Source organism: Plectropomus leopardus, chromosome 5 (assembly GCF_026936395.1).
Source record: "Plectropomus leopardus strain MGB_pleo_1.0 chromosome 5, ASM2693639v1, whole genome shotgun sequence".
In the NCBI taxonomy this organism is placed as follows: Eukaryota; Metazoa; Chordata; class Actinopteri; order Perciformes; family Serranidae; genus Plectropomus; species Plectropomus leopardus.
Window position 1 is genome coordinate 23,780,255 of NC_142180.1, and position 13,756 is coordinate 23,794,010.

Sequence of the window (13,756 nt, forward strand, 5' to 3'; positions counted from 1 at the left end):
TACAGTCTAAAAATTACATTTAAATGAGGACCAGGCTGATGACAGACTGAGTACACAAGACTTTGAGCAGACTTTCTGCGCCAGCTTTTCTCTACATGACAGTTTCTGATGATCTGTGTTACAGACACATTTTGCTTGGTACCAAAAAAGCATTGACATTTACACTGGATGACTGAGATGGTTTACTACCTTATATTGTGTCTTATTAAGAAGTATCTGTAAATATTGAAACATTATTTTAGAATTATTTTAATATAGTAGCAGATGTTTGCTCACATAATCTTGAGAACACAAATTTAAGATGGGGTAGGCAGAAATCTGGAAAAAACAGCAAGACTGGACATGGACACGCTCCATACATTATCCCAGAGTTTCTAACACAGTGATTTATTCAATCTTATTTCATTGTAGAGTTCTCTCTCTGTTAAAAACGGCCAGCACAAACCCCCCAGCACCGGATGTCACAGCTGGCTGGTGGCCAGTGGAAAAGCTGGTCTAACCTCGGTAACAGCAGCAACAGAAAGTTTGCAGATCCAGTGAGGAGTCGGGGCTGTCAGGGATATGCGCTGTCTGGATTCAGGTTGCTGCAGCTGTTGATTTAGCGGCACCTGAGCAGCTACCCATTCTTCTCCCCGCGAGATGGTCTGAAGTGATGGAAAGTGTGAGGCAGGGGACACACTATGATTCGAGGCTCTCGCTGACATTAGCTACATAATTGTAAACTTGAAGCCGTTGCCTTGGGCCTTTCGTATATTAACTCCTGTTTATTTCGTTTGTTGTCAGGCTGTATTTAGGACTATTTTTGATCAGTGCGTCTTACTTTCTAGGGTTGCTTTGCAGTGCAGGTAGTTGTTACTAATGCAGGAGTAGTAACTTTCTCTGCAGAATTCTCCACCATTAAATCAGGCTTTCACCATATGAAGGGACGTGTATGCACATCTGCATTTATAGAACGGCCAATAGGAATGCCTTCTCTCTGAAATGACCTGTGATTGGCCAAAGTCTCCCGCCACAGGCTAGATTTTCTAAAGCCTGAAAACAGAACCACAGAGAGGTGCTCTAGTTTTCTTTCAGTTAGGGCTGTCCTGAACACCATTTTCTGGACTCCAGAGCTTTGGCTCACGAGAACTCAGTCACTCAGTGTGTGTGTGTGTGTGTGTGTGTGTGTGTGTGTGTGTGTGTGTGTGTGTGTGTGTGTGTGTGTGTGTGTGTGTGTGTGTGTGTGTGTGTGTGTGTGTGTGTGTGTGTGTGTGTGTGTGTGTGTGTGTGTGTGTGTGTGTTATGCTCAAAGTTTATTATGGGATTTTGACCCAATGACGGCAAAATGAAACTGCCTACCCCTTAAAAAAATATGATCTACATTTCTTTTCTTACAAACTGATAAGATTTGGGTTTTTTTTTTATTTTTATGCCATCCGCACAAAAAAAGGTTATATTTTACAACAACTGGCTTGAGATATGTCGGAGAATTAAGAAATTGAATTTTCCATGGCATAAGAGTTTAGTAAAGCTGTTCTGACAGGTATTAAAGTGTGCCAGCCAGAAGGAAATAGCTTGTGAAAATGTCAAAAAAAGACATCGAAGAAAGTATAAGTGGTGATGAAAGCATAATGTTCAAGTGTGATTATTCATGATTAGTACTCATAACCACAGGATTTTAGTATATCCTGTATCTGACGGGACCTATCCCATCTCCAAGGTGAAGTCAGCCTTGACACTGGACTAATCCCATCTTCACTGTCGCAGCTCCGAGGCATTGGTGTTTTTCTCTCTGCCTAGCTCCCTTCCTTTTTTCTTCTTTTCATTTTTTTTCCACCTCACCTCCTAAAAGAAAAACTCAGACAAGAACATAGACATCAACCCAAACCAGACATTCCACTTTGACAGTGACTTTTGTGTCTGTCTGGAAACGGAGCAGCTGGACAGCCACATAGTGCCTTCAACCAAGTTCACTGACTCGCCAGTCATTCCTACGGTTGTCTGTGTTTTAGCTTAGTAGTTAGTAACAGACTGACGACTCACTGCAGGTTTTGTGGTCTGCGTCTGTCAGCATCACAGGCTATTTTCAGCTTAGGTCGTTTCACATGTGTTTCATGTGAAGAGCTGCCAGAACTAACCAATGTTCAGTTTTGGTTAGGAGTGCCAAACATGCGTATCTTTTGATATTGGAGGAAACCCGGGGGGAAATATAACCTAACATTAGAGGAGCATGCAAGGTCCACAGAAAGGACTTGAGCTGAGATTTAATTTTGGACCTTGTTGCTATGAATTGACAGAGCCTCAGTGCTTCCAAAAACAAATAATTGAGTCAGCCACTTGGTTCCAAAATTAAAAATAGCTAAATTTAAAAAAAGGGGTTTTTTTTTGCAACACTTATTTCTTATGCGAGCAAACATTAAATGTGTAACAGCTTGCATTTCTGACTTCTGACCGCTGAAGTGGGAGTTTATTAGCACTACTATAAGACAGCACATGTCTAGCCAACTTGATGGGTAGCCAAGATATAGATGTGGAAAATCTGTTTTGTTTTTCCTCCAAAGAAAAGGTCTTTAAATTTGCATTGTGTTTGAGCAGATACATGGCAGATTAACGTTTCACATCATGCCTTTTACTCGCATCAGGTCATTCAAGGCAGATGGTGCATTTGAAAACACATTACAACCAAATGAGTATCAAACATGAACTACTGTGCGACTTGTTTGCGTGACTCGGGGCCAGTCCATTGAAGGTGACCACCTTTGATGCTTTTGTTCCTCTCTGCCATTCTTTTACAGTTTCCATTCAATGTCCATCTTTTTTGTGGGCCAAAAGCACAAATGTATCCTTTGCATTTTCTGATTGAATACAACAATACACACTGTCCTTTTGCTTAGCTGCACAGTAGCCCTCTGATCATCACAATAAGCTTACTTTGCCATATCCGGGCTGGCACACAGCGTGGGCCTTCAGAAAATGGAAAACTAATGGCTGTGCACTGTTAACACAATGGACACTCGTATTTAGTCCCGGTCTTTATAAAACACTTTGTAGCCACAGCAGGTAGAAAGAGAAGGGCCGCCTGTCCCCGTCCCTCTGTACAAACAGGAAGAGAGAGGCGGAGTGGATGAAAGAGAAAGGGATGGTGAAACTGAGATGAGGAAACATAAAAGAGGCTCAGGGTATGGTAAATGACAGGCCGGTCACAATGAATCCCCTCTGGTGCTACTCTTTCATACCTGGTGTTTGTACGTAACCACACTTGACATGCTGCATTTTCTTTTGCTGAGTTCTCTCTGGCTCCCACACCCGGCACCTCAGCTTAGATGTTTTGTCCTTGTGTGTCCTTTTATGATGTTGTTAGTTAATGGGCCCCACTTTCTTTCTCCCTCTCTCTCTACCCAGGACGAGCGTGAGGCAAGAGAGACGGTGAAGAGAGAACAGGACGAGGCCTACCGTGTGTCTTTAGAGGCTGACCGTAAAAAGGTATTTTTAAAAAAAACACCTTTTTCACCTGAATCACTGCAGCAGGACAGGTTTTTACCGAAATAGCATTAGCACCACTACTATGATTTTACATTATTTTTCTTAAACAGGCATCACCTCATAGAAGTAGAACTTTGTCATCATATGAACAAGCATATAACCAAATTGCAAATCCCCCATGGTGCATAATATACATGAATGAATAAATAAATAATTTCCAAATTCAAAAATAGTCACCAAGTAAAAACAAGGTGCTAATGTGAAAGGAGAGGGATTTATGACCTACTGATTGTCACAAAAGAGCATAATCATTCAATATCTTTATATTTTCAGATTTATGTACTCTGACATCTAATGTTAGGTTATTATGAAGCTAACATTCGGAGTGTAGTACTATTGTTATGTGCTTTAGCTAATGTTAGTCATTCAGATGAATGTAACCTATGCTGTGCTCATTCATGGAGACAAAACGGTATAAATTCTGATTTATGGTCATTTGCTTCACTGAAATTTAAATAGTTGTGCATTGTTTTCTAGTAGCAGTCTGCAGTAATGCATGTCATATTTTGATTTTGTTTTGGCTGTTACATCCCATATGATAAAGTTTATTTATTTCTTTTTCAGAGGGAAGCCCAAGAGAGGGAAGAGGCCGAGCAGTTTCGCCTGGAACAGATGAGAAAGGAGCAGGAGGAGGAGAAGGAGGTGAGAAGAAAAGCCATACACACATCATACTCACATTATGCAAATTGCCTAAATTAATATTCCAACTTGATCAGTGCGAGGCTGAACAGTGATATGTTTTGCCAGCACACAGTGATTGTGCCATTGTGCTGTCGTTCTTTATCTGTCTTGCTCTCACTTCACAATAATGAGTCAATTAGATTGTGGTTTTGGTGAAGCCTGCCAGTCAGTGGAGCGTGTGGAGCGTGGGCGAACAGGCATACAGCCATTTCAGAAGAATGAAATATCCTAATTACAGTGATGCACATCCCTGTTAATGTCACCTAACATGCACACAGTTATTGTTTTGTTTGACTGCTTTACATTAGTATAGCGCACAGCCTCATATTGGACAAAAGACTGAGGCAATTCATGTACAGGGGCATGTGCACAAACACACACACACATCCTATGTAAACACACATTCACCTGAAAACAATTATTGTATGTGAAGAGGGGGCGAACGCACACACACACACACACACACACACACACACACACACACACACACACAGGCAGACACGCACTGTCACGCATGCAAGAAGAACAATAATTGTCTGTGAGGATGGCACCAATGTTGTAATACAGTCTATAGTATCACAGTGTAGTCCTGGCTGATTGTTGTTTACTCAACAGCCGAGAAGCCTCAGGGCCCTGAGAGGTATTGGGTAACTCGGCTCGCTCAGGTGATTTGTCACTTAAGTTAAACAGAAAACAACAAAAGAGCCCCAGATCGGCCCTTCTTAATTATATCACTGTAGTCCACTAACCAAAGTGCGTGTGTGCGCTTGTGTATTTTAAACAACAATAGCCACTATGGCCTCGTGTTTCCTACTTATATCAGTTTTCTCTGCCCAAGCTCAGTGGTTTCCATGGTGTCTCCTGTGCTAACATACTGTTGTTCTTGTGCTATAGTCTAGATATAAAACGTTAAACATTTTTGTCTCTGTTATTATTTTGGTCTCCACTTTCACTTAGTTTTTTCTTGTATTTTGTTGTATATGTTGTGTTGTATTCTTGTATTGTAATACTCCAAGCTCAGTATTCCTACACTTCATATTTTAATTCTAAAAGCCGAACCTGGACAGGTGCTGCAAATTAGCTTTGACTACAAACCTGAATACGTTACATCTACTTTGTATTTGATGTATGAATCAATGTTTTATGCATTTGTCCTTTTCAAATAAACAAGTAAATAAATAAATAAAATATCCATATATATTAGAGCCAACAACAGCTGCTGGATCTGGACAATGGCAACTTAGGTTTCTTAAAGTGTTAAGCAGGATCTGAACCACTGAAAGACTATTATGAATTGGCATTCTCAGTTTCAGCAGTAATTCTTTTCATTGATTCAAATTCTTAAGTATTTCCATTGTTGTGTCATTTCTGAAAAGTTTTTGGCTGGCAAAAGAAAACAAACATACACAAGAGTATCAATAGGACACCACATAAAGTTTGAATACCAATAATGTTAACAAATACTCACTAGCTGCGCGCATCAGCTTGAATCACACATTACTTTTTTTTTTTACAATAGCTTTTTATTTAAGTTTTTATTTAATTTTAAAAAAGTGTCTTCATTTGCATATTCCTATTCAAGTTAGCATTGGATTTTAGCATTTGCATTACAGATGATGCTCTTAATCTGAACACTTCATAGTGGCAACTGCTTATTTTACCTTTCCTGACTTAGTATGTTGTCACTTATTGTGAACATCCTCCAATAAAGATCAGTAGATCTTAAGACTGTGCCAGGATTAGTTTTTTTTATATTTTGACATCATAAAACTATAATGTTGTTGCACTCTAAATCCTCAACCTCAGAGGGTAAAGAGCTCATTGTGTAAGCTGTTACCTGTACCTGTGAACTTAAGGGTTGAGTATTGTTAAGAAAATAAGATAAGATAAGATATGATAACACTTTATTGTCCGTTTCCACAGAAATATGTCTTGCATCCAAAAGCTCTCAACAATCAACAGAACAGCATAAAAACACATAAAATAGATCATACCGGTATAAGTGATGTTGATACCAATAGAGTACCTCATTTGATACCCTTTTTTACTGCATTCAATACAATGCTGGTAACACAGCTTCACTACTTGGTAATGGGTTATTTTGGTCAATAGCAGGTATACTGGGTATACCCATTTATTTTTCTGGCTGTTTATAGTATATCCACCTATCAGCCAAGAAGCTATTGGAATATTAAGGAGAGTATACCCACTTCCTCCACGGTATCCTGCACCAACTTCATAAACTACCACTACATCACTGAGTTTTAAGTACCGATACCCAGCCTACAACTGAAGATATATATTTTTATTGCTTTTTTGGCTTACTATTTTCACTTGAGTCTTGAGGTAGTAGCCTAGTGCTGTGACAGAAACTGCAGACAACAACATTAGTTGCCACCTGAGAGCAGACAATGCTAGAGGGAATGCTTTGTCTGTGATTTTGTGCCTTTGTGCAAAGAAGAGTGAGATGAGAGTAGGAGCTGGTGAATTGAGGGGAGTGGTGCATGTGCAGTGTGTAGGTTGACATTACTATTTACCTCCTTCAGAGGGTCTTAGCATACAGTTGTGTGGCTGTCAGGTGCACCTCCCCACCCCCCTACTCCCACCCGTCATCTGTTTGCTTTCTGTGGTTAGCTGAGCGGAGCAGGAGAGGCAGATAAATGGACGGATAGATGTTTGTGATTATTTGTGTGGAGCAGCCTGGGCCCGAGGCTCGACCAGACGCGTGTCCTGTGGTTTCTTTAGGGACGCTACCTCTCACTTGTGCGGGTGTTTATGCTTGTGTCTGTGGTTGACTGCCGGTCTGCATTTGTATGTCCACCACCACACACACACACTCGTGTCTATTCTTTGCGTACTTGTGTGTCTGTGTGTGAGGTTGTCCTCAGGGGCCCCTTTAACTCAGTCAGCATCAGCTCTTATACCTGAGGGAGCTGATGGTGGAGCGGCACGCGCGCTACCCTGCCCACCCAACACCAGAAGCTGCTAATGAGCTACTGTTGTACACTCTTATGAAATATAATTGCATTATGGTGTGTAAATAAAGCCGGGGCATGTTGTCACAGCATATGCTCCCCGGCTGGCCAAACAGGAACAACAAGCCGGGGGAGGAGGGAGGTGAGGGGCAGGAGCAGAAAGAAGAGGAGGGCTCCAGGGAGTGTCTGAAGCGCGGTTTTTGGTGCACAGGAGAGCTGATTAGCTTTGCTGTGAAAGATGACAGTTGATAGTTGTCTTTGTGCTATAAGATACTCTGGTGCTGACAGTATTGCTGAATATTATTTGATTTTTATTATTACTCATGTCTGTAAAGCTATAAGCACTTATTGAACAAAACTTAGCTTTACCCGTGGTAGACTCTGAGATATTCAATAGGCACAATCTCAGCTTTCCCTAACAGACTCAGCAACAGCAAAAAAAAAAACCAAAAAAAAAAAAAAAACTTCAAAGCACCAGGAAAACACTTGGCTGTTTTAACATACTGATATTCTACTTGGCAATCCTCTGAGCTCCACCAAGCTATAGGGAACAGGGTGAGACACAGGGCAACTAATTCAATAACATTCTCAGGACAAGAAGGTCCTTTAATTAATGTGAGGCAACACTTCTGCAATCAGACTCTGGGAGCAACTTCTTGGCTTGTCTTTCGTACTTGTTTGGATAGTGTGTCGTCATCTCCAGAACTGCCAGTGTTACTGTCGTATCTCTGGTATAAATTTACTATAAACAGAGAGCCAGTGCTGATATTTTTTTTTATAGTTACACTTTATTAAATCTAAAACTTATACTTGTCTTCCAGGGGACTTTGTATAAGCTTTCTGGTTTCCTGTCTTTCCTGCACTTACTCAGTTACTCTCAGTTATTGCGTGTCTCTTACTATGGTGTTTTAAATGTGCAGTCAAAAGAATAAATTAAATTACAGGATGTAGGATGTTGAAGGTAAACATCCTGAATACTTAGTTATCCACTTATTTTATTATTTACATAAATGCCTTCAGTAATTTTTAATAAAGTTTTTTAGGTTTGCTTCTTGTCAAAACATTACTTTGCTGCTGATGCTGCTGTCAACAAACTAGTGTTGTCTTGATACTGCACTTTCTAACTCATAACTGACACAACATCTTGAAAAATATATTTATTTTATACCATAATTAATATCACAGGGAATATAACATGACAACAACAACTTCATCTCATCCTGGTTCATAGCAGAAAACGGCTGTAAACTGTAGTAAACACTAAGAATAAGAGAGAGCAAGGGAGTGCAGCTGGTACCGATGTATTGATACTGTGGAAAGTAAGCATTGAAACCATTTCAAATATTTAGAATCAATAAGCAGTGACCCCTTTCCTACTTCCCACCCCCCTACTTCAGCCCCCCTTGCTTGGATCATTCCCATCTTCCATCTTGGCTTTCATTGTGATCTCAACTACACACCTGTAGAGTTTTGTTTCTGAATCTTGCATGGTTGTGATGCTGATGCGGTGACAAAATCTGTCCACGTAAAGACAGACAGACATAAAAACACCTGGCGAAGTGCTCAAAACAGCTTCTGTGGTACTTCCTGCTATAATAGGTGTCTCCACATTTTGCCATGATGACACACAGACAGACTCACAAGGTAAAAACAATACCAGCTGTCACAGTGTTATCATGGCTGGTAATAAAAAATAGAGAGAGACTTTGTAATGCTAATAGGTTTGAAAAAGAACTGCAGCACCAGTAATGACAGCTGCATCCCACCAGCACCTGTATGTAAACATCTCTGCCCTCAGTCAACACACTCACCATTTTATCTGGAAGAGATGTTCATACTTAATGTTAGTCTTTTCATTTCTTTGATTATTTTTCATGGATTAGTATTCATTGAATAGAGAACGCATCATTTTGTGAAGAGAGGAAAAATTGTCATATTTTTAAGCGTTTGAGGAGTCCTTGGTTTGTATTTACAACCATGTGCCAAATAGGACTCTGGACTTTTCTCGTGGTATTTGTTTTCTAGTGATTGTGAGGTGTTGTTGTGCTGTACTGACCAAAATACTGGATTTTCTCTACCTCCCCTTGCAGGCAATCCGCTTGTCATTGGAGCAGGCCTTACCACCAGAGCCCGACGAGGACTCAGGAGAGCAAATCAGCAAACTGCGAATCCGCACACCAAGTGGCGAGTTTCTGGAGAGGCGTTTCCTAGGCAGCTGTAAGCTTCAGGTCCTCTTCGACTTTGTGGCCTCCAAGGGATACCCCTTTGAAGAGTTCAAGCTCCTCACCACCTTCCCTCGTAGAAATGTCAGTGGTATATTTTACTCTATTACTTAGAAAGTCTACATGTTAAAATAACCAATCCTTTTTGTTTATGTATGTCCGGCAAAAGGGCTTTAAAGAGGTATTTCACTGCTGGAGAGATAGTCCTTTCATAAAACTAGGCAGTCTTTGCAGCAAAAAGATGCAAAAACTTTTGAAGTTGTTGTTACATGACAAGAGAAAACGGTAAAAGGGTTGTGGCATTTCTTTTTGCTCGGTAAGTAAAACACCTACAACTACCAGAATACTCTGTGCCACTCCAGACCAGTAGACGTTCCTGCTGGTGCGTGACAGGATATGGGCTTGGCCATTTTTTCACAGGAAGGAAAACAGTATGGTGGCCGACTGCTAAAGAACAATATCAAAATACAGTGAAAAGGTGAGTTAGAATATTTTTCTGAAAACATTTTTTGCAGCGCAATAGGCAACAACGTCACAGAATCTTGATTCATATTTGATCAGCAATGCGCAGTTTTACCGTTTGCTGTCAGTTTTTTCAGCCTCCATTTTTACAATACAGGAAACAGTATGTGCCCACTTCCTGTTCACAAATTCAGCCAAACAGTGCACTAAAATATGCTTCTGAAGGTATTGAAAGGGGACAAATTATCAATATAGTGACAGAACCTTGGTTTATATTTGATTAGCACTGCTCAGTTTTATAGTTTGGTTTGAGTTTGATAGTGAGAGACAGAAACAGGGGCTGATATCTCTTTCGATACGCTTTTATACCTTATGTCCGTGGTACAGTCATACGAAAATGCGCAAGTACTTTGAGTGACAGCCCTAAAGCCAGCAAAAATTTCAGCAGAAAGATAAGCAGGGAGGTGTGAGCACTGGTAAAATGGAAGGAAGTTTACTACAATTATTTTAAACATACTAACCACATTGTTATGATACAAAGCTGGCTGAAAATCAACAAATTATCCTTTTAAAAGACCAATACATGGAAGCTGTTAAATTCAAAAGTGTAGAGAAAACGACGTCTCACTCAGAAGGCAGTTGAATCATCCTGTTATCCAGCCTCTGTCTTTGTGATGCCTCTCATAACAGTTCTCTGCCTACACAAACAAGTACTAAATTCATCCTCACTGCACAAGAGTATCAGCAGGTTACGCAGTGTTCTCGGCCACAGCTAACATCTCAGCTGGAGAGATCCACAGCTGTAATTGGCTTTTCCGCTCAGGCCCGGGCTGAACCTCAGGCGATGGCTGTGAGTGAAGAAGCAGCAGGGACAATAGTTATTCAATCTGTTGTGGCTGATTGATGATTTAGATTTCTTTTGTATTTTCTCATCAGTTTTCATAATTTGTGTGCTGCAGCAGCGCTGATGTGTCGTCGTTTTTGTTTGCTCGTACCTGTGATGGAGCAAGTTAAGCCCACTGTTTATCCATCCACCTGCGCTCACGTATTATTCAGTGAATATTAATTAGTATCAGTCCATTGTGAATACAGTACACTATGACTGTGGTAGGATACAGTTGTCAGCACTAACAGTAGTATTCTCTATGGCTCTTCTGCTGACGCCCGGCAACACTCAGCCATCTTCATCCAGTCATTAGGGGGCTCGGTCGCTGCGCTCTGTGGTAGAGAGCTAATGAGCGCTGTTTTAACTACCAGTTTAATTAGCCATGCTGCTGGAAACAAAAATGGGATTTCCATTAATCAAGAGAGGAGTGCATGAGGAGGGGTGGGTGGTGGCGGTTGTATAGAGGTGTGTGTGTGTATGTGTGTGTGTAGGCTTGCCCAGGCAGTGTGCCATCGTAGTCTGTAGAGACCGCCGGGGCACAAACACCTCAAACTAACACACACATTAACGGGTAGCTCACACTCTTCATTTCGTCACAATCACACACTTCAACACATGCACAAATATTTTCAAGCAAACACATGCCCCGCTCACAACTTTGTCACTTAAAGGATTCACAGTTGTCTCTTTATAATCAAGAGTAAACATGTGTTTGAGACAGAGATAAAGATGTGTCTGCATCGCAGATGAAATTCCGGCAAAAACAGGATGGGAGGATTAGAGGGGTAGAGAAGCGAGGAGAGGATGGTGACTGCAGAAACTAGTCGAAAAAGAGAACAGAGAAGACAAAAGCTTAAACAAAGAAAAGATTTAATCAGAGAAACAGTCTGAAAGAGAAAAGGATAGAGAAGACAAGTGGGGAAGATATTAAAAAGAAGAAGATGGGAGATAATTCCAGAAAACAGAAAGGCGAGAGATTTGGGGAAAGAGAGGAGAGAAGCAGCTCAGTGGTAGTGCCAGTATGAGGCTGTGAACACAGGCCCCTGTCTAATCCTGCAGCTCTGTGTTGTAATTAAATGAGAGGGAGCATAGAAAGCCTCCATCCCGTCCAGACGCTCTCACTGTTGCTCTGCCAGGATCAGAGGATAGAGGATAGACCACTATTGCATTTGTAATACTGCACAACTGTTGAAACCTTCTTTCCCTTTTCTAGTTTTCAGCAGCTTTGTGCAGTGTCACTCTTTCTTTTGCTATTTCCCTCCTCGTCAGCCTGCTTTATTTCAGTTACGTACATTCTGCTGTAAAACAACCCAAGTTGTGTCGAATATTTTTTTGGCTAAAACGCAACATTATTGGCCAGAATAAGTACTATATTACGAATAAGTAAATCTGATAACACAGATTTATTCCTAATAATAAATCAACTTTTGACAATTTGAGATAAAACGCCCTTGACAGATGATGTCTTTGATTCAGGATTTCTCCGCCGATAACCGTCTATTAGTCTCCAATTTTTGGACTCAGTCTCTTCCCCAACATTTGGTATCAGTGGCTTATCTCTTCAGCACTACAGCAGGCCTTACACTGGCATCATTTGTACTAGGCTTAGCCGTGCTCAGGGAACTAACCCTTTCTCCGTTTCTATGACTGTCAGCGAGTTTGAGGAAGGAGGGGGAGACTTTTAGTGTTTCAGTTTTCAGCTTTCCATTCAAGAATTTCCTCCTTTTTCTTTGATACTTGTTGAGCACAAACCACTGCTGAAAGGCCTGAGGTCTTCTTCCCTCAGCTCGCGGTGAACATGTTTAGACTGCCGGTATAATAATCGGCAGTCAGCTCTTCCTGCCCGGCTGTTCATAGATACCCAAACACTGTCAAAGCAGTGTATTAGTTTTCTCACTGTGATACTGTACTCTATTTCACCTCCTCTTAATCCGTCTTCCAGCTCTGTCAGTGAATTCGCCCCAATGATTCTTAGACAAAACCTGAGATGCAGGACTAATAAACAGTGGCACAGAAGAAGCTGTGTGTTATACTGAAATAGATTTTACATCTGTTGTACTGGTGTGTTTTGTTTTTCTTGTCCTGCTATCACGAAAGAATCGTATTCACAGGAAGAGCCGCGGCGGTTTATTTAAAAAGCAGTTTCACTCAAAGTTGCTTCCACAGGATTGCTCTTATAATATTCTCTCTGAACATAACACAAACCCACAGCTTCAGGGAGCTGCATGGCAGTCTGCGTGAGCTCTGAATGTGAAATGTGGCTCTATCTTAGGCCACGTCTACAGGCTGGTATCTCCCTGATCTCTTAAAGTCCTCTTTCACTTAAAAATATGTTTTGCTTTTTGTTAGTTTTCTTGGATGTTTGAGCTTCATCGAGCAGCATGATGTATATGCACAGTTTGACACCAGAAGGCTGTCAATGACATGTTCGTACGAGATGATTTTATGTCACAACTAGTTTTGAACTCCATCGTGGTCCGGTATGAAACATGAAACCTCCACTGCTCCAATGCTGAGAATGAACTCTTTAATGAAGCAGATGTGTTGCATTCAGCTGTTAGATTTATGAAATGGAGGCGACTTCTAGCTCACCTGGTTAAGTGTTTGCCCTTTAAAGACTCAGGTCTTTGCAGCGGCCCGGGCTCGATTTCAGTCCTTGTCCCTTTGCTTCATGTCATCCCCTTGCATATTTGTAGATACTGGATTTTTCAAGGAGGGAAAAAGATTAAGATTTGAGTAATTTTTGAGAAGGTAATTGAATTTTTTGTGGAAAAACTATACCAGACACAATCAATGATTCATAGCAAAGCATTTTTTATACATTTTGAAACATTTGAAGGGTAAATCTTTAGTATTAAAAGAGTTTGAGTTTTACCCCCAGGATCTCAACCCCCTCCTCACTTTTAGCCCTTTCCATCTCCTCGTCCTTCCAGCTTTCCCTCCCTCTGTCTCCCTTTTCCCTCCTCTTTCCTTCTATCCCTGCCTCTCTACCTCCCTCCTTAATTATA

The 13,756-nt window shown here is 41.0% G+C and overlaps 1 protein-coding gene across 1 annotated transcript in view; it reads left to right on the forward strand.

Moving 5' to 3' along the window:
* faf1 (Fas (TNFRSF6) associated factor 1) overlaps positions 1-13,756 on the forward strand; it is an 83,008-nt gene that overhangs the window by 62,588 nt on the left and 6,664 nt on the right. Inside the window, exons 16-18 of the mRNA XM_042480971.2 lie at positions 3,382-3,462; positions 4,087-4,164; positions 9,269-9,484. Coding sequence (XP_042336905.1) covers positions 3,382-3,462; positions 4,087-4,164; positions 9,269-9,484 — 375 coding nt within the window. The remainder of the gene's footprint in view (positions 1-3,381; positions 3,463-4,086; positions 4,165-9,268; positions 9,485-13,756) is intronic.